This window comes from Manis pentadactyla, chromosome 1 (genome assembly GCF_030020395.1).
Source record: "Manis pentadactyla isolate mManPen7 chromosome 1, mManPen7.hap1, whole genome shotgun sequence".
In the NCBI taxonomy this organism is placed as follows: Eukaryota; Metazoa; Chordata; class Mammalia; order Pholidota; family Manidae; genus Manis; species Manis pentadactyla.
The window spans coordinates 117,823,247-117,845,287 of record NC_080019.1 but is presented as its reverse complement, the minus strand read 5'-3'; the positions used below and the strand labels follow the sequence as shown (position 1 = coordinate 117,845,287).

The 22,041-nt window shown below is 44.1% G+C and overlaps 1 protein-coding gene across 7 annotated transcripts in view; it reads right to left on the bottom strand.

The window, feature by feature from the left end:
- Positions 1-12,244, bottom strand: part of LPP (LIM domain containing preferred translocation partner in lipoma) — a 632,552-nt gene extending 620,308 nt beyond the window's left edge. For 2 of the 7 annotated variants that reach the window (XM_036875183.2, XM_057501065.1), the window contains exon 1: positions 12,106-12,244. Coding sequence is in view for 1 of the 7 variants with exons in the window: in XM_057501046.1 (XP_057357029.1) it covers positions 11,930-12,023 (94 nt within the window). In the remaining 6 variants the exon portion in view is untranslated. Of the gene's footprint in view, positions 1-7,909; positions 8,064-11,929; positions 12,060-12,105 lie in introns of those variants that run through there. The other 5 variants (XM_036875184.2, XM_036875187.2, XM_036875194.2 and 2 more) reach the window with 5 other exon arrangements.
- Positions 12,245-22,041: the final 9,797 nt, after the last annotated feature.

The window sequence follows — 22,041 nt, the reverse complement described above, 5'->3', positions numbered from 1 at the left end:
CTTTAAACAAGATAGTTAAGGCAAGTTAGTTGAATTTTTATTACCTGAGGATAACTGCCTTATTAAATTTAAATTGACTATTTTATTTGATAGAGAAATATGTCATCTCTTCTTCCTATTTACCAAAAACATGCCCAGAAAAGGTTCACAGTTGTTCCAAACTGCCTGGATTAGGGTTTCGTTTTCTAGTCCTGCTTTATGAAGTTTATTCATCTAAGAATGAATGTAAATGTAACAGGCAGGGTGGTCAAGGAAGGAGCCGTACATAAAACCAGGTGTCATATTTTCTAAACCAAAGTCGCGACTTTGCTTTCGCAATGGAGATAAAATTTGGAGATGTTGTTTAGACAACATAATTGACATTTCCAGAATGTTACCATAGCTTAAAAGTCTACTGATAAAAAACCTGAAATTACAGTTACTGTTCACAGGAATGGTGGCTCTGCCTCTGCACAGGCCGTGGGACTCTAGATAATTAACCTCACTCTTCTAGGGCTCAGCCACAGCCCTTGTTAAATGAAGTAGGTGAACTGAGGTCACTGACTTTATTCATTTCCTTCTTTCTTCGTAGTATGTGGAGCCCCTGGGACAGTGCCTGACACAGAGCACTAGTAGGTGCTCAATAAACATTGACCAAATGAAATGAATACCTAAGTAAGTGAAAGTTTAAGCAACCCAAAACACTAAACATTTTTAGCCCTTTTATACCCAGCTTCTCCAGACCAGACCATTTTTAAATAGTGCCAACTGGAAACTCACACAAAGGGACACACAAACTCTAAACCACTACTTGGGAAATGTTTTTTAGTAATTAAGAAAAACCAAATTAAAACAACAATGAAATATCATGTCTTACATACTAATTTAGCAAAGAAAAATCCAAGTTGTAAAAATAAATTCTGGTGAAGATGTAAAGAAACAAGTAGTAGATTCACACACTGCTAATGACTGCAAATTAATGGTCTTTCAGGCGGCTGAAGAGCAGCTGGTATAAAAAGTAATAGAAATATTTTCTGCCTACCATTCTCTTTTGAAAGAACTTAAAACTTATTTAGCCAGCTGATAAACATTTACTTAAGATCTACCTGCTATGGGTCATACTGTATGGAGAAAGGTTACATGGCTAACAAGTGGCAAAGCCATGATCTAAACCTGCCTGACTTTCCAACCATCCATGCATTTTCTATTACCTCCCTGAGGAGATAAGATACATATTCACATAATTACACAATTCAAGGAACAAAGTGGTAACTAGCCACGGTAAGGGAAAGAGGAAGTGCTAAAGAAATAACTCTTTAGGATATAACTTAGAGGGAAGTAAATGCTATTTGCCCACTGATATTTACACTGCATTTTTTTAATATATTGAATTGTGTATAATTTTTTAAAAACTCAAAGCTCTCCTAGTGCCCACATGGGTAATATTTAAGGCAGGATTTACTGATTTCAACAAATCTTTACTTACATGAAAGATAAATATAAAGTCCAGGCAAAAAGAAGGAAGAGCTCTTTTGTAGCAAACAGTAAGGAGAAGGTAACACAGTACACAGACAGGAAAGCAGACGTGCACTTCTGGGGGTTCAGGATTAGGGTTCTGGCTTCACAAGAGATTAGCGAGAGGTATCAGGTAGCATCAATGTACTCTAAATGAGTTCTTTTTCATTGTCTTTTGATAACATACTGATTAAACATTCAGAGGAGATCAATTAGGTTTTTCTAATACTAAGCATATTCATAAAACTCAAGTTGTCCTTTATTACTTCATTTATATTAGTCATTCACACACACATTCACTCAACAAACATTTATTAAATGCTTACCACATATCAGGATCCACGATTGTAAGCACATTAGTATGAACAAAAGTTAGAGCCTGTCTCGGTTATCTGCACAGGCCATGAACAGGAGGAATGTGAAACGGCACTGATAGCAAACTCAAGTTGATGTTCTAGTTCAACAAGCACAGGCCCTGAGCAACTCACTTCATCTTTCTCAGACTCACATTCTTGAGCAGCAAAACTTGGACAGCAATAATAAGTACTCCCGGGACTATTGAGAATTTACCTATAATTTGTAGGAAAACACATGATTAACTGTAAAGCACTATAAAATGGTGACTAGTAGAAAGTGTCTTCACTATATTGGTAGATTCCATTTAGGTCAGGATCAGGCTGGCCTAGGCCACAGAGGTCTCCCTGGTAGTAACTTATTAGCACCAAAATGGTTGTTTTATCACTACTATCAGCATTCTCAGTGTTTAATCATCTATTATTTTACTCTCTCTGTCTTCTGATCACTCTGGCTAATATGATCCTGAGCAGTCAACTGAAACAGGACCCCCATGAAAGACTTAATAAGTTTTTTTTCCCAGGAAGAAAGGATGGGAGTGAAGGAGGGAGGGAGGAAAAAAAAAGTCAGGGTTGATAGATCTTAAGACCTTCTAGATCAAGGCTTCAACCAATGTCTGCATTTTCACTGTAGGAGTCCAATCAGCCACTACTTGAATTATCTCTCCAGTGATTAGAGATTCAATAACTACAGAAAGAGCCAATTTCGTTCAGAACGAAGAGATTTCATGGAATTCTTAAAAGATAAAAAGAGCTGGAGAATATATATATATATATATATATATATATATATATATATATATATATGTATATACACACACACTTCCAATTGTAAAATAAATAAGTAACCAGGATGTAATGCATAGCATAAGGAATATAGTCAAAATATTGTAACTTGGTATGGTGATAGCTGGTACCTAGAATTATCATGTATATAAATGTTGAATCACTGTGTTGTACACCTGAAACTAATGTAATACTGTGTGTCAACTACCCTTCAATAAAAAATAATTATCTAAAAAAAAAAAAGAGCTGGAGATTTTCGTCTTGACAAACAACCATCTCAACAACCATGTACTCTGTTCACTTGTCTAAAGACACAGAGCAGAGGATGGGATCACCCGGAGGTCAGGCTGAGCCAGGGCTGGCCTCAGGGTCTGTGTTTCCTCTTGGTTAAAGGAGAAGACTGGGTGACCTCTATTCTCCCTGTGAAATAGTTCTCACATCCTCTGCCCCAACTCTTCACCAGTTCCCCTTTATCTTTTGCCTGGACTATTGCAGCACATTTTGCCATCTCTTGCACCCTTTCCTCCAAACCATCCTGCACACCGTAACCAACTATTTTCCTAAAGCACAGATCCAACCACCTGACTTTGCCACTTAATGCTCCTTTCAGAGTGCAGTCTCAGCTCCTCCATCAGCGATCAAGACCTTTCTCTAAGCCCCCGACCCACCTTTCCACCCTCATGTCCATGGCCTCTCTGCAGGTCATCCCCAGTGACTACGTTCCAGGGCACTGTACTTTCTCACCTGTGTCTCTGCCCATGTCATTTCCCTTGTTTATCCTTCCTCCTCCAGCCCATCAAACAAAAGCCACTTGTCCTTCAAGGCCCAATAAAATGACACTCTTTCTATACATGAAGTTTGCCCCAAGTCCCTAGAATTTGTCACTAAGAGCCAGCAGATATTTTTTGCATTCATGTTTCCATCCCCCAAACACTGACTATCATTTTACTCATCCATTCACAGGTATACCTGGCACATGGTGTCCAACGAATGAATGCATGAATACATCAAATCAGTGGGCAGATTTTATCTTTAGGTTCTCTCCAGTTATAATTACTGAAACCCTAATTTCTCCAAGGGAAGCTGCTCAGCTGTGGCCAAGAAGAGCGATTTCCAGGGTGGAAGTGACCAGACTGTTGAAAGCCTGACCTACCTTTCACCTCATTCTACAGAGAAGGTGCCACTTACCCTCCAGGTCCCTGCAGAGTTTGCCTTTCCCATGAGCCACGCACACCCCACCTCTGGGTGGCGACTCCCCACTGCAGTTCCTAATAATGATTCCTTTGCAGACCAAACAAGACTGAAGCACCAGGTGCCAACTAAGTTTTTTCTTTCTGGGCACTAAACAAGAACCAGCCTCAGTGGAAACTCATTAGGAAGAATAAATGCCCGTTAACCCTGGTGACTGAGGCACAGCAGTTAGTACCACACTGGGCTCCCCCAGTTAAAGTCAGAGATCATTATCAACATGGGCCAGTGCACGGGAAATAACAGACTTCAACATCCCGCTAAAGTACACACGGACAGAGAGAGAATCAGATCTTACTTCTCAAGTATTTGGCAGCCAGAGCAATTTTCCTGACCCACTGCATCTTGGACTAAGTCTTCCTGACCTTCAGTGTCTGACCCAAGGCCCAGCACTGCCAGCCAGCTTCTGCCCATATTTCAGTGGACTTGCACACCCCATCAGTCCTCCATTTGTACCACTCTCCTGGCACTTTCTTACATTCTGGACAGGAATTAACATGTTTTTATCCACCCTAATAAAGTCTAAGTACCTACAATCTTGACATCCCATTCAAACATCCCCAAATTTTACCTTACAAAAGTAGTTCACTGAATGAACATTTCTGGAGCACCTAGCACCTCCTCTAACAAAAACAGAGGATGTCTTTTGAGTCTTTCCCTTAGGCCTGGCCTTAGGCACATTACTTGTACCACCTCACTCAATATTCACCTGCGTATCAGAATACCTCTGACCCCACTTTGCAGATTGTACTGTTCTCAGCAGTGGTGCCCTCATTAATAAGAAGCCTAAAAGTAAGTCGGTAAACCAAATCATGCCTGTGGCTACCCCAAGGAGCATCCTCCATTAAGCTGTACAGCTAGGATTTGAACTCAGATCTGTCTGAGTCTAAATCTCACAATCTCCACCAACAGGGTGAGGTTTCATCGCTGCGTGCTAGATGCCATGCTGGGTACGAGGAACTGCCACCCATGCACACTACACGGTCACATTACACACTAAAATATTGCCGATAAAGCACCATTTTGGAATTTCTCTGGTTCTCACAAATGCACTGTGGTCTCTTATGACAGAATTTCTATTTGAGGTAACTGAAGTTCAGGGAGGTTCTGCAACTTCCTTAAGATCCCAGGATGAATGGGTGGCTCAGAAGAGGTCTTACACAAAAAACTTCTGGTGATGGTACTGCTGAAATGATAGCAGAGTGAAGCACAGATCCTCAAGATTCCCGTCTCTCCAACCTGAAACTCAGTTACCTTCCAAAGTCACAGAAACAGGCAGCAAATGCTACTAACTGGCACACAATTAAATAATAAAGCAGTTTCTCACCTGGGTATAGAGCTTGCTAGGAGTTTACATCAATTCTTATGCTCACCTGCAGAAGTTAAGGAGCAGGACAGGAACTTTGGACATGGGAGTCTGATTCTCATTCTGCTACTTAAGACTGAACACCCCATAGGAAGGCTTCTTCACCTCTGAATTCTTGCCCACACTCTGCAAGACAAGACTGACCCATCTGTTGGATTGCAACTGGGAGCTAAGTAATAAAAATGATTGTAAAATGCCTTTGCCACATACAAAGTGCTATGAAGCCTATGAAATACTAATGGGCTCTGTAAGATGAGTTGTGATGGGCAGGTTTAAGAGGGAAGGAAAAACAGGGGAATCTATCCTGTAATGGATCCAATACTGGAGGCCTGAAAACCTTTAGGCAAGCAAAACTACATAAAAATAAAGGAGACTGTTGGGGGTGGGGGAGGGGTTGTCACCAGCAAGGAACCTTGGAGTCATGCTACAGTCGGGAGCTTGGTGCTTTCAAACAAGTGACAAGCATAGTGGCAGTAAAAGAAATAAATCCCAAACCACACATTCAAACCAAGCTGTCTTAATCACTGTTTTCAAAGTGCAAAGCACAAGGGTCAATCCCAGGAACAAGGATCTCCAACTTATATCCCGTCCCAAATTCTCCAAAAGCGAAGGCCCTGGGGATAGGGGGCAGGGTGGAGAAGGAATGTGTTGGGCCAGGCTCAGCATACACAGAAGCAAAACACCTTTGAAAGAGGGCTGGCACGGGAGTGACGGCCACAGCCAGCCATCTGCAGCTCAGCTGACAAGGCTGTGATGGAGCTGTCTGTCCCTCTCCCGGGTCCTTGGTTGCCTCACCTACAAAACGAGGGATTAGTTCACTCTGGCCACCAAGGTCCAGCCCACATTTCCTGGGCAAGAACTGGCTGCCAGCTAGCTGATTCTCCTACTTCCCGCAAGCGCTGGTCACAAAAAGTTTTTTCAGTCAAAGCTGATAAGCTGGCAAATAATTAGAAGGACAAGAGTAAGAACCAGCTGCCTGATATGAGTCTAACAGCAAACAGCTTCTGAAATCCACGCTTCTCTGTCTACTTGGCTGACCTTACAGGCCTGGGCTCTCCTGCCCTGGGACCTTTCAGCAGCCTCCTACGTGGGGTCCCTGCCTCTCATTTTGACCTGCTCTCTGAAACACAGATCCAACAACACACTCCTTTGCTCAAAAAGTAGCAGAGCCCTCTGTGGCCACCCCACTCGCCTACCACCACCACCACCTCCACCGCCTCCACCACCATCCTTGTTCCTCCTGCCAGTCCTCCTTTACTGGCTAACCCTCCCTAGCCAGTCACCTTTCACAGCAACCTCCAAACATACCCTTCCATTCACCAAACACTCCTAGGCCTCAGGACTGCAGATAGATATCAACATCTTTCTACCTGAGAAGGACTTCCACCCCTCTGCCCTATGAAGTCCTACTCACTCTTCAAAACTCAAACCAAATGTCTTTTCCCTGAGCATCCACCTGTCCTGCAGGTGGTTGGAAACTCTATGGAGAGGCCTGGAACTCTAGGCAGAGAAAATGGCATCCAAAAAGGCACAGATTAAGAAAACAGGAATGTTCAAGGACAGTACCACCACCTGGCTGTGCAAGGGAAATGTGAAAGAACAGCTGCAATTGCAATTACTCATAGGACAGCTAGTCTGGAGACTCCGCTCTACACTCCCAGTCCCTTATCTTGACCCTGACATGGGACTGCCCAATGCCACCTGTGGCAGCTCTATCATAGGTGATTTCCAATCCAGTCCTGGAACTCCACAGGTCCAAGCTTCTGGGTCAGTAAAAATAGCCCCTTTCCACCATCATGCTATTACGTGGTTGCAGAGAACTAAGTCAATCCCCTTCTTCATCTAACCAATATTCCCAGAGTGCCTACCATGGGCGAGGCACTCTTCTGGGCACTGGGAATATGGCCATTAACAAGTAGGCATCCTTGCAATCCTCATGAAGCTAACTTTAAAGTGGAGGGGAGACAAAAACTAACAGATAAACCCAAGTGGTGATGGGTGCTCATATTGTGTCAATAAAGTTGTTCATTAACAGTTACTGAACATTGTCAGGGTACCAGAGGTGACAGGGATTCAAAGAGGAGGAAGCCAAAGTCTTATTTACTTTACTGGGGGCCACTCCTAAAGTCTGTCTCCTCTCACCTGAAAGTGTCTCTATCTGTAAGTCACAGAAGTGCAAAGGACCCACCTGAGGCAGGTAAGCCACAGGAAGACTTGGGTTGACCCCTCAGAGTCCTGAGCCAGAAAGCCATCATGGAGGAAAGGATCTGCAGGACACAGGGAAGGGCAGGACCCAAGAGAAGCTGTTTGGCTCAACTCCAGAGGACACGTGGCCTTGTCCCAGGAACCACAGATCAAGGGTAATGGCTGCGATCAAGACTTCCAATTCCCTACTTTATTTAATTGCCCCAGATGCCCCTCTATAGAGATACATAAAATCCTCATCATCACAGAGGACTGGGAGGCAGCAAGAGTGGGGACAGATGGTTTGCTAGAGAGCTCTGTCCTCACCAGTTAGGTCTGGGGAGAAGACACCCAAAGGGTAGAGGGAATGGCAGCATCTTGATAGAGAAGGGGCTGGGGCAGTACCTGTGAGGGTCTGAAGAAGGCTCCCCACCCATATAAACCTTTGGGACCCCATCAGGGCCCAGGGAATGTGTACCAAATCAAATTCCAAGGAAGAAGGCTGAAAAACAGTGTTGATTTGCACTTGTCATCCTGTGGGCACGAAGAGAGTGATGAGGATCAAGCACAGGTTGGAAAGCCAGTCATGTCCCTTGGAATGTAACCTAATTTCACCAAGCTTGTCTTCTCATCTGCAAAACGACATGGGTCATCACAAATCCTGTTTTAATGGGTCAGCATGAGAAGCCCATGTTAAGCACTCAAAATTTTTTCAAAACTATATTACTGTTACTGTTATTGTTAAAAAAAAGAAAGATTAACATTTTCTAGCCCCAATTCTGTGATTTACCTGCTTCCAAGCATGACTCCCATTACCCCTCTAGCTACCCATCACCTTATTTGTAGAAACTCAGGGGAGGTGGAGTCCTCATCAGTCCATCCGTGCCTTTTGTCATTTCTGTGCCTGCACTAGGAATGCACTGGCCATTCCCACCACACCTCCAGGTGTCCTAGAGCAGACTCCAATGACACACTTCTATTCCTTCCTCCCTTCCCCTCACCTCTGTGTCATACACATCTTGAATCCCATGAATTTCCACCCAGACAGAATTCCTGCACACAGCATACATTAAGTCCCCCTTTCTCACCTCAATTTCTCCTAACAGCGTGTAGCCTCCAGTGCTATATTCTAAGAAAAGTCCCCACCCAGTGCACACACTCAGCTCAAACTCCCAATTACTGACCATGGTCAAAGTCTCAGGTTCACTTAACCAGTTACTAAAGGCATCACTGTACTTCCTGTATTTCCATTCAAATACCTAATCTCAGTGAACTTCCAGAGCCTCTGCCCAGGCTTGTTCTCAAGTCAATCTCTAGAGAAGCATTTATGACCCCTATAGCCTACAAGATAAATTTAAATCTACTTAGCAAAAAATAAAAGTCCCCCCTTTCTCCACTTCCCACAGCCCCCTTCATGCTGGCCATTCCAAACACAGCCTCAAGAATACATTTTCCCTGTGTCTGCATATGTCTGACAGGTCCACCTCTGACCTATCCTTCTTCCACTTGGGCTACTCCTACTTAGCCCAAAAGACATCATTCCCTCTTGGTAGCTGCCCTGAATTTGACCCTCCTGTGGGCAGCCAAAACATACCCCTATTACAGCGCATACACATGAGTGTGCACGCACACACACACACACACACACACAAACACACACACAGGTGATCCTTAAGGACAGACACTGTGTCTCATCTTTGTACCCGCAGGGCCAGCCAATTCTGGCTCACAGTAGGCAGGCTTGAGAACTGGAGTGCTTCATGCATTGCTCTTCTCCTTTCTGTGCAAAAGCAATTGTGTGCTCCATCCTCTAGTTTCCCCATGTTACCTGGCATCTTCTATCTCCCTGTCCATTTTCTATTTGATGCAGCAAATCACTCTAGGCTAAGGGGACTTCACAGTCCTCATGAGTTACACTCTGCCCTTGACCAAAGACCCATCATCATTTCAGCACCTTCAGCCATAGTTGTGAAATCAAATCCAAACAGACTCTTCCCTGTACCCCATTCCCAACACTTGCTAGTTCCACAGCGGGTATGAAACTACCAATATGGGTAAAGTCCCATATTAACATCACAAGCCAAGTTCTGGGTTATAATTTTGAGCACATCTCTAATTAGCTGGGACACCTTGGGCAAAGGTTAAAGTGGAGATGAGACTGTCACCCTGTCCAATTCTCAGATTTTTGAGATCCACATGGAATATCTAAAGGCAAACTGTTTTATAAAATGCAAATCATTGTACATTCATAAAGAGTATGATTAACAAATTTTACCAAATCTAAACCATCAACTCTAAGATGTATCATTATCAATTTAGAATGAAAACCTGTTCAAGTATGACACATCTGTAAAGACGACCCAATTTCAAGGATATTAAAATGCAAAAAAAAGTATGTTTCAGAATTGATGAAATACAATATATTTGTCTCAAAAACATACAGGAATCTGCCACAAAACTTTCATATTCAGCAATGGCATGTAAGTGCTCAGTAATATATATCAAGTAAATGAATGAACATCCACTGATAATATTCTTAGGCCAGATTACTGTCTGCCTTTCTTACTGGAATGGGCAGGAGGAAGCTTCCCAGTGCCCACTCCTCTCCTACCATGTCTCAGCATGTTCAAAACCCTCAAATGATGATTTCGAGTCATATGCAGACTCCCAAGAGCCTGGCACTTTGAAGAACTCGCATAATGAAGCCTCCTCTTCCATCAACCACTGCCTGGAACTGACTGTCTACTTCTCCCAGAGCAATGACCTCTCCACTAGAATATGTCACCCAAAAAGGGTCTTACTCAGCCCCAGCCATATCAACAGCTCAGCAACCCAGCTTCTCCTCCCTCTGCCCACTCCCAAAGCCAACTGTAGGCCCGCCCACTGCTTTCAGGCCCAAGGCCCCAGGGCTATACCCTTAACCATTCAGACAGCTAGTCTCAACTACTTATGTTCCATCTAGAGTCTACATTCTAGACTATAAAAACCTGGATGTTAGGGTTGGGAGACTGCCTTGCAAAAATTAAATGCAAGATACACACTTGTCATTTTAACTGACCCCTGGTGCTGGGAGGGACCCTGGAAGGGCACAGTCTGCTCATGTGGTAGAGAGAACCTTTAGAGTTCTGGCCACCACCATCCACCATTACTCACTGTAGGCTCCAGAACCAGCACTCACACTCTGTGGGTCTTTCCATTTGTTTCTCTACCTGTAGGTGGAATGGGGAGCTGCTTTCTCTCCTTCCACTTAAAGGCTATCATAAATGCACACATGAGCTGGGAGAGCTAAGCCATTAAGTTACTAACACCTTAGAGAGAATGAGTTTTATTGGAAGGCAAACAACATAGAAAAGGGGGACATGGAGAGAGAAAGGGTATTGGAAATAAAGTGAGTCTGGCCCTTGGAAAGTAGCTCAGGGATGACCCTAAATGTTTGCATTTTGTGTCGGGGCCGGAAGGCGGTGGATCCCTGGTTAGGAAAGGGAAGCCAGAGAGAGCTTTCAACATCCTTAGCACACCGAGTCCTACTGTTCTGTCCCAGTACTGAGGAACAATCCCACTGATTATCTCACCTCATGTACCCCTCCCTCCAATCCCATGCCCCCAGCACAATGACATGAACAGTTTCATCTCCATTCACCACATTTCATTTAATCTTCTCTGATGTAGTTTCCCCGTGCAAAACGGCTTTCCTCCATATTGCTGGCTGGCTTCAGAAAACTGCCTATCCTTCAAAAGCCCTGACCAAGCACAGACTCATGCAAAGGGCCATCTCTGACCAGTTCTTAGGGACCAGGAAATCAAACTCCTTTCCCTGAGACCCTTAAAACTTCACCCATGCTTTTGCACAGCACTTCGCTCTTCATCTGGGTTCAAGTTTGGCCCCGCAGTTGTCTGCGCCCTCCTTGAGGGCAGGCACTGGGACGCTTCCGCCTCTCTGACCCAACACACCCAGCACCCCGCTTGTCACACAGTGGGCACTGGAGAAATGCTTGGAGACAAGAAACTAGGGGTCGCGGGCCACTCATTTTTATTATGACTTGGCCTCTAGTGAGTGACTTCGGGCAGGCCGTCCTTCTCTCTCGGTCTCAACTGCCCCGACTGTAAAATGGGGGGACTCGGATGACTGAGTTCCTAGGCCCTTTCCACGGTGTGACAATTATGATTCCGCGAAAGCTCCTAGCGGCTGGGTGTGGCCCCGCCCCCTGGGCGCCCAGGAAAACCCAAGCAGGGGACGCTCAGGGGAGGCTCGAACCCCGCCCAACCCGAGATCGACGCTTCCTGAGAAACTCGGGGTCCCCCTCCCCCAGGACGTGCACCCCGTGATTGCGCAGCGGCCGGCACTTCCGCACCGCGGGCCCTGCGGCCCGGCCAGGGCGCGCACTCGGTGCCCTGCGCCCCGCGCTCCTGCCACCCCGGAGGCGCTCGCGCCTGGGGAGCGCTGGGGGTTCCCGAGGCGCGGAGGGTGAGGGGAAGGAAGGAGGATTTGCAACAATACCTCTGGGAGGAGGCAGCCGGGGCAGCGGCGGCGGCGGCGGCTGGAGGCGGAGGCAGAGGCAAAGGAGGAGGTGCCCGGGCACTCCCCTTCCCATTGTCCCCAGTCCCGGACAGGCCCGGCCCCGCGCCCCGCACCGCGCCCCACGCCCGGGCCCGAGCCCTGCAGCCAGCCCTTACCTTGCAGCGCCCGGCTCTCCCCTGCTCGCTAAAGCTATTTATCCCGGGAAAGCTCGCGCGAGCCCGGGAACGAACCCACAGACAAAAAGTGAAACTTCGGCAGGGCTGGAGCGGCTGCTGGTTGGTGCCTTTCCCCCTCCTTCCTCCCCACCGTCCCCACCCCCTCCCCTCGGTCTCCCGTGCGGTGCCCTGAGAGCTGGAGGCTGACGTCAGGGGCCTGAATTCCTGACTTTGCCTGCACGCATTTGTCCATGTAAGGTATGGGAAGGCGTGTGCCCACTGGGCCGCGGCGCCCCACTCGCCGGCCGGGGGAGGGGCGCCCGCCGCGGGCCGGGGCTTTGCCAGAAGGTGGGTGCACAGAAGGCCTTTTATTTCCTGGGAGGAAGAGGAGGAGACGCGAGGATGCCGGGAGCGTATAGAGGAGGAAGGGGAAGGGAGGTGTGGAGGCTTTGCCTGCACTGGAGAAAGAGGAAGGGTATGTAGAGAGAGGAAGCGGCCGAGTCGAGGGGCTTCTAAAGAAATGAGGGAAACTGCATGTACTATTAAGGCGCCAGATTGGGGTGCTGGGCCTGACCATTAGAGACCCAGCCATGGAATCAATACCCTTCCGAGACTTTGCTCCTAAGCCCCGCCCTGCTTTCCCAGTAAGACTCAAAACAAGCTGAATGCCAGAGTTGCAAAGACCAACTTCCAACTCGTCCACTTCACACGTGCGAGAACTGAAGCCCTGGGAAGAGAAATGACTTGTACAGGGTCATACACGCCACAGATCCAGTCGCGGGACCCAGGTGTTCAGCCTCTCAGCGGTATTCCCGGGGCTCTGATGCCCTTCCTCCCCGTGAGTAGCTAAGCTGGACAGATGTCAGCGGCAACTCAGACCACCCTGTAAAGAGATCTCGAACTTCCTAGGCCCTGGAATCAGTTCCTGGAAGGTACTGATTGACTGTGAGCCCTGAATAGCAGTGGTGATCAGTTGCTTCAGCGCAGCTTCCTCTGTCTGGTGCTCAAATAAAGGAACCCCTGGACCGTAAGGTTTACTTCTCAGCCCTATCCTAAAGCCCAAAAAGCTTACTCTGTGCTTACAGCTTCAAAAAGTTCTGCGAACTTGGTGAATAAATTTGGTGGGATTTTTTGGGCCAAGAAGTAAGTGCAGAAAAATATATTGCACTATTTATTGAGTACCTTCTTAAAGTAAGGTGCTTGAATTCAGGCATTCCTGGGTTCAAATTACTTAATCCTTCTCTCAATTTCTCATCTACACATATAAAAAGAACTGGTGTGAATAAAGGTAAACTTGTTCTTGAAAGGTTCAGGTCGGATTTTTTTCCTCTGCCATTTGTAAATGTGAGCAACCGTGAGAACCACCATTACTTTTTCAAGGGGTTAAATGTGCAGCAGTCACTGCCTGGAAGGCACACCAACGCCTAGGACCTTGTTTCCTTGTGTTTTTAGCCTACTGATACCTAAAACAATAATCCCACACCTCAGCACATCATAAAAGCACTTTTTCGCTGGTGTATTAGATCTTCATGTTGCATAGGACAAATTGTAATCTTACTTTTACATTGAGGAAAAAACTCAGGTGAAGTGACTTGTCCAAGAAAATAAAAGACCAAGGGAATACCTCATCTCCCTGTCCCATCCAGGTCACCTGACTAATCTTAAGATTTTTTTCTGCCAACTCTGAGACCCTGACCTCCAGCAGTACCTAATTCTCACTTACGAATGCTGAGAATACACTGTGAGTTACCTATTCATGAAACTTGGAAAACTTGGCTCTCCTGGAATTTCTTGGGATTTTTTTTTAACCAAGAAGTAAACAAATGTAGAAACACATATTATTACACTAACCATTTATTGAGCATGAATTCAGACATTCCAAATTACTTAAATTCAAATTATTTAATCTCTCCATTTCTCATCCACACATACAAAAATATAAAAAGAGTGGCAAACAAATAAGGTCAAGAGTTCCTATTCCATACAACAATTAAATATTCTTCTCTTGGCAGCTAATATAGTTTGAAATAAAAAAATATGTGATCTTAAAGAGAGTTGGTTCTGGGGCTTTAAAAAGATCATATCCTATTACAACACAAATCAATTTTATTGTCAACATTTTAGCAAACCCATGTTCTGAGTGCTAGTGTTTAAAATGAAAAAATCCTGGATCACACAAAGTGAGAATGGATTCACCCAATCCTCATCGGCTATAACGGGACTTGACCAGCATGTCTTTTTTTTTTCCCCCAGTAACCCACTTATAAAGAATAATAGGGTTCTAATGAGGATTAATAAGCTTTAATAAGGTATAATTAGAATCATTCATTTCCTCCATCATACACATAAGACTGCTGTGTTGGATCCAGAAATGCTAGTAATTATGTTGAAACTGTTGTATGGGTGTGTTGGGGGAGGATCACTATTTTTTCTGCTGAAATATTTATGAATTGCTCAGGTGAGCACAGTGTTAGCACAAGCATTATATAAAGTTAATCACATGAGAGATTTCAACTCATGTGGCACTCATCAGGAGTGTAAGAGGCAAAGTCATAAATTGGATGCTTGGCAAAGCGCACGCAATGTTATCCGAACAACCCCGGATCACAAGCCTCATGCTCAGGTGCTGATCTGGCTTCCTTCGTATTCTCACTCTTCTCACCAGCCCTGTTAAACCTGCTGTGTGCAGGGGCTTGGGGAAGAAGGAAAAGGTGTGTAAGTTTGCAGGCTTCATGCTAGAGAAATACAGGCTTACCAATTCAGAGATGGAAAGCATGGGATTTCAGGTAGGGCAGAGGTCACGAGATCCAAGGATTACACACTTGTGGCGTTCATGTCAGTCTTTTGTGCATATGATAGGATAGGCAGAAGATTCTTCATATGCATTTCACTTAACCCTAAGAAAACCCTTCTGGGTTGACATTTTTTTCTCTGTTTTGCCAATGAGGAAAGTAAAGCCCAGGGAGGAGGATAAGTAGCCTGTTCTCAGTGCAGAGCTAGCAAGTAGGTAAGCTGAGATACCCCACTGAGCCCGGTTGGCCTGGTGCTCTGCTCACTTACTGCTGGGTTACCATCTGGTCTCAGATGGAACACTCCAATGTGCAGAATTTGTAATGTCCCACAGCTAACAAAGGGGAAAAGCTGTGAAGAGGCTACTGGAGAAATAATAAGGACAAGAGGGGCGTGGAAGGCAGAAGGTCAATACAAACCTGATGTTGCCACTTCCTAGCTTAAAGCCCATCAGGACAAACTCCTGTGGTTTGCACAGCCCTTCATTCTCATTTCTGCCAGTCCTTCACGTGCCCAAACCCTCCAGCCAATTGAAGTTCTAGTGGTTTCCCAAACACTTCTTACCTGTCTCTTCTTATCTGCCTTTACATGGGTTCCCCTTTCTCCCAGGAACTCTGTTCCTTCTCCAGCTATCTGGCAACCCTTACCTTACCTAATCAAACCCTGCTTAAATATACCACCTCCTCTAAAAGGCATTCCTGCCTCTACCGCCACCTCCAGTGGATGCATTGCCCCTACAGACTGCTCCGGCCACACTGCCTACCCTCAATTCCTGTGCCTCTGGACTGCGTGTTGGTCACCTTGTCTTTCTGTGCTACTGGACTGAGAGTCTAATTCATCTCTGAGTACTTAATACAATGCCTGCTTTTTTCATGGTGGGCATTCAAGTGTGGTTTTTCTTCTTCCTCTTCTTCCTGCTCCTGCTTAAAGGCAGAAAAAGATAGAAAAGGTACAAGGCCTTGGCATTCAAATAAAATCAAATACTTCCTCAAGAGGCGAGGCCTGGATGTAAGCAGACCAGTGGAAAAGAGGGGAAGAGGCAAAGGAGCCTGACCTTTGGAAGTAGAACCAGGACTGGCATAGAGGGTGGAGGGACAAAGGAGAAGATGGTCAGTAGTCCTTTCCTTGCCTTAAGACTTCTGTGTAACGTCATGGCAAGTCACTTCCTCTCTGGTCTCAGTTTCTTTATTCATACAATTAAGTCCTTAGGCTTGATAGGCCCCAATACTCTCCCAGCTTTTCAGTTTGATGCTACTTTCAAGCTGTTGACTAAATTCATCTTCCCAAAGAACATCATGTCACATTACACTCTGAAACTCATAAAGATTCCATGATATCAAACCAAATGAAGTCCCAACTCTTCTGCTCCTTTCAGCTTCCATGATCAAGCCCTAATGTGCTTTTTCAACTGTAGAATGTACCTCCAACTCCCCACCATCACCACCACACACACACACACACACAGTGCTTCCTATACTTCTTCCCTCTGGCTTTTTCTTATTTAGTTTTCTCCTCCTGAAATACTTTCCCAGGCTCAGCTCCACAGATGTAGATTTTACCTGTCCTGCCATCTTCCCCTCAAGGAATCTTCTCTCTGTTGCCCATTCCCTCCAGACCTTCTCCTTTGATATGAAAATGATTTCTCTGTCTTCTAGGAAAGGTACCTACTTGGTTGTCCCATTGCTTTGTAGTTTTTCACAGGTGTGTTTGATCTCCTTCCAAACATAAAACCTTTTATAGAAAGCTTCATAACTTTCTCCTCCCCAGCTCAGGCGGTACGTAGGACTTATAACCAAATGTTACCCAGTGAGTGAGTGAGACCATGAATCCTTCACCACAGCTAGAAAAACAACACAATCGATCCCCTCTCTAGCCAAGATTAATCCTGTTATCTTAGACCATGACTGTGGGCAAGACCCTGGATGGAATGCGGGAGGAGAGGATTTATATTTGACATCCATTAAAATGTACCCTGAGAACACTGTTCTAGTCCTTCTCACATTTACCATACATAAACTTTCATAAATTATCTAAAGATAATGTTCTGTTATAAGTGCAGACATGGAACTAAATAAAGCAATGGCTATTTTTCAACTTTACATCAAACATTCTTTAAAAACAAAAATACCCAAGATCATCTTTGACCAGAAAGAATGAAACACAACTGACAGTTTTAATATTTGATTTAATATTTGAGGTATCCTGCTCTCTAGTTGGGTTTAGTCCCAAGACTATTGTACCTGTGTGATTCAAACAAAACCTTGGTCTGATCACATAAGCATCAGCCTTTTGTAAAGAGATGAAAAACTTGGTACGGTGGACAGTAGGAGTAGGCTTTTAGTAAAGGCAACATTAAAGATAATGAAGCAGTTTACCAAGGGTTTGTTTACTCTCTGTTCTTCACACCTCATCATATAAAAAATGATCTCAATATAAGAAAAGGAATATATCATCAGACTTCCTAAGAGAATGTTTTCTCCCTTTTATGAATACTAGGTCTTTTCTTGAGGGAAAAATGTGTCCCAAGCTACTTTCTTTATTAGTTTAGAGGAATCAAGCCAATGTGGGCAAATGATAATAGTATCTGCTCATAAGCTTCAGCAGTTTTACCCAGTTTTTAAGCCCAATTTTCAGCGAGTGGTTGTAGAATAAACACTGTTTGCATTTTGCCAGGTCAGAGGATCAGATGATCTGAATGTATTTTGGCCTATCCCAACTTAGCTCCCTGCATAAGTTTGCCAGCTTTTGACCTCAGGTAAGCCCAGAACATGGGAGAATTGTGACCTTGCCTAGAAGCCAATGAACCTTCAGAGATCAGGCAAGTTCAGTCTGACTGGGAGCTAGTCTATTATAGCAGAAATGTTGAAGCTTTGATCCCCTTTGGGTCTAATACTGATTAAAAGTTTCACAGAGGCTCAAACAAAAGAAAAACAGTGTACACCTCCTTTTAATTCTAATAACAAGTAGTTACTATGTGTATACCACCTTAATTCTAACAAGTAGTTACTATGTGCCTACTATTTACCTAGAAATACAGAGTTGAGAAAAGCAGACACAGTACATATCCTACATGTAACAAAAAGATAATACATCAAACCAACTTCAACAAAAAGCACTCATGAGATAGCTTGGCAGAGACCTCCCAACGGACCACTGGATGGCCTGGACCTGCCACTGCAGCTGTCAGCCTCCTTTGATAGTGATAGAGCAGGAAATGATGAGCCTGGAGACATACCCCAAGGCCTTTTGGGGAACACAAACATAGAGCACACATTTTTGTCTTCATGCAATAGGAGGTAAAGGATGATGTCCAATGGTTCATGGTCTGTGACCTTGTTCTCACAGCCTCATTGGATCGTTAGGAACTTAAGTAGAGTTGTGTGACAGATGAAGAAGGTCTGCTAATTCTAGGTGATCTGAGCATCTGGAGAGACACTTTAGGATGTGCTTTGCCTCATTCGTGCCTGCAGTACACAGCCTCACCCTCTCTTGGAGAATCACAGCAGATGTCAAGGCAGAAGACAGAGTCTCTACCCAACAATAGGGATTTAATTAGATTTATATTTCCTATTGCAGTTTTAGGTGAATGAAAAGAGGTCCATGATATATATTTTGACAGCTTAATTGAAGTATAACTCATATAACATAAAATTCATTCATTTTAAGCATACAAGGGATTTTTCATAAATTTATTGAATTGTATAACCATCACTGCATCCTAATATTAGAACAGTTCCATCATCCCAAAACGAAACTCTGCACCATTTTACAGTCATTACCCATTCCAACATGCATTCATATTTTTCAAGGATAATTTTAAGCCAACATTTCCACTATGTGCTCTCATTTCAATCACTAAGACTAACATTAGATGGAGTTCCATTGAATGGTCACCAGAAAAATTCAAATGCATTTTGAATACACAATATTACCACAATTTTACCGAACACAAAAGAAAATAAAACCCTGACTAAAAATAGATATCCATAAAAAAGGTAACCATAGAGAAGAATAGGTCAGTAGTTGGTATTCACATCCCTAAAATGATTTTTTGAACCAATGGGACTAATGTTTTCACCTTTCCTTGGAACTTACAAAGTCAACAATGTTATTTCATGCATTATAAAGGCACATAGTATTATTTTACTGTCAGGATGACTCTTGGAGCACCATGCTGCCTTAATATCTCACCTAAGGTCCTGATGCCCTGTGTTTCCAGGTCACCCAAGTGGCTGCAGCTGTGTACCTTGAGGCTCAGATACTTGGGGCACTGAGAAGATTCTGGCTAAAGGTCTAGCTTCCTTTCCCCTGACTAGTTTATTATAAATTGTTCTTTGCCTGTACCACATGGCATAGTAGACAGAGAAAGAACCAGGATATCCTGAGCAGAAATGTAAGCTGCATGAATGTTGTTGGTGGCATTTGTAAATATCAAGTAGGACAGGTCACATTTTTTAGGTCCCCCACACCACTCACAGATGAAGCACTCAACCACATAACTGAACACAGGGGAGATGCTCAGGCTACGAGTCAAAAGACTTGGGTGTTAGTACCAACTCTGCTTGTAAAGATACAACCCTGCACAAGTCATATCCTCTCCCAGGCCTTTGGTCATTCATTTGTTCATTCATCTGCTAGATGCGGATCTACTGGATAAGCTATGGATTGGGTAAAATAATGAATGTGAAAGTACATAACTAACTGTAAACACTATGAAACCATGCTTATCAGGATTCACCATTCCCAGTACTGCTTTTCCTATCCCTGTGCAACCTTTTCAATACTGCCCTCAATTTAGCCTCCACTGTTCTTTCATGGTCTGTTTGACCCTTAATTTGTCAACCTATTGGTAACAATGGATCTACTAAACCACAAACCAGCCCAAATGCAATATATATTGAACCTTGGCTTCCCCAAATAAAGCATGAATAAGAAGACTTTTCAGCGTTAAGAGACTCTTAAATAGAGAATTCCTGGACTGATATCTGAATGTTCTGTGTGCTTTTCTTTAAGGAAAAAGAAGTGGTTGCTGCATTGGGATGATGGCTGAATCTCCAATTAAGTTCTTTAAAGCACATGGCTCTGACATTTTATTCCTATCTCCGATTACAAGTAAAGGATTATGCTTGATCACCATGGCAGAGGTAGGAAGAAGAAACACATTTAATTTTGTTTCCTTCTATTTTATAATGACTAATTATTATAATTCAAAACTTATCTAAATTGCAGTGTCTCCCATTGTATGTGTCCCACTTAATCAAAAGGTAAGTGGCCTTCACTGGAGTAAAGAATAAAGAAGAACAAGAACCTAGGACAGTTACTTGTCTCTGTCACTAACTCATTACTTACTGTTTGGCTATGGGATGATAATCTTCTATACTGTTCGTCCTTCCAGAGAGTGTGTATAATGCCAGAAGCTCCCTCTGACCCAGCACCTTCTATCTTAAATCAAAGTCTACAAAATAACCCTTAATGATCTAACAAAGGGGCATTGCTAAGTAAATAGGAAGACCATATGTCCCACTTAGCCTGGACAATCCCAACTTATACTTATTGTCTTAGGCTAATTATTAACATTTTCTTTCATTTTCAAAAGTGGCCTATTTTGGATAATGGGGTTTTTTGGTTACTGTATAGCACAGTGCTTCTTCAGGTAAACATTTCTTGAGCACCTATCATTGTGGAAGCCCCTGAACAGGACATTTACTCAAACCAGTCATGAATTCTACTACGAAACAACAGAGTCCAATAAGCTGTATGTAAATACTTACACAAGGAAGAAAATTGTTGTATTTTAAAGTGCTTTGTCTGTTTAGGGCTAAGGAGGAATCACTTCTAATTATTCTTGTATTCTTATTTTTAAAAATCCTTCTATTCTTTCACAAATATTTCAAGTACCTACTACAAAGGAGGCATTTGACTAACTATGAGGGATACAATAGGAAATAAAACATAGCCAAGGGGTTTACTTGAGGCCAGCTGGGGTTATAAACTAATACATATGTACACACACACACACACAATTACTATATATTTACTACACTATATATTGACTTTATTTTACTGTAGAGAGTGATTTGTGTCAAGATAAGGATGTGTCAGAGTACCATGGGAGCCCATAGGAGGGGCACATTGGTCTTGGGGAGGAGGAGGGCAAAGAAACCACAGTGGGGAATGGGTGGGAAGGGAGGGATAAAGAAGAAAAGGGGCATTATGACTAGCACACATAATGGGGGAGGGGCATGGGGAAGGCAGTATAGCACGGAGAAGACAAGTAGTGACTTTATAGCATCTTTCTACACTGATGGACAGTGACTATGATGGGGTATGTGGTGGGGACTTGATAATGGGGGGAATCTAGTAACCACAGTGTTGCTCATGTAAGTGTATATTAATGACACCAAAAAAAAAGGAAACCACAGGGAAGGTGAGACTGGAGAGGAGAGCAGACATTAGTCAAGTGAGGAAACGCAGGCACTCCAAGCAAGGATACAACACAAGCAAAGACTGAGAATTGTGGGATCATAATAGGATCAGGGAATTAAAAATAGAAAATTATGGCTTGAGCATAGAATGTAGGGAGTATAAGAAAAGGTGAGCATATGCGGGAGGAGGCCATGAAGCTAGCACAATTTGGAGCAAGTTGGGGAGGGAACAGAGTTGAGAGAAAAGAGAAGGGAAAAGCACCAGGGTGTGGCAGAGCAGCCGGCCAGCTACCCCAAACATGACTTTATCCAGAGCTTATGAAGGGCCCTCCAGCAAGGGGTGGGATGCTCAGCTCTGTGTTCAGGATGTTTGTTCTAAGCAGTGGGACTGGGAGTGTGTAAATTTGCTTCCTGTCTCTGGTTCATCTCAGCCTGCCTCATCACCTGGGGGTCAACCTGTACACATATACAAGCATGTAGCTTTTAGAAATCACTGAATCCCATCCTCCTATTTAATAGGTGAGGAAACAGCCTCCGGGCAAGTTCTGTAACCCAACAGAGTACTGGGTAGCTATCCCCTTTCCTGTCACACCTCTGTTTGCTTTCTCACAGCTAGGGAATCCCAGCCCCAACCAACAGACCTGCACAGAATGAAAGCCTGAAGACACCAGGAACGGGGCCAGGAATGGAATATGACACCCAGCTATCCTCTGGGAATGGG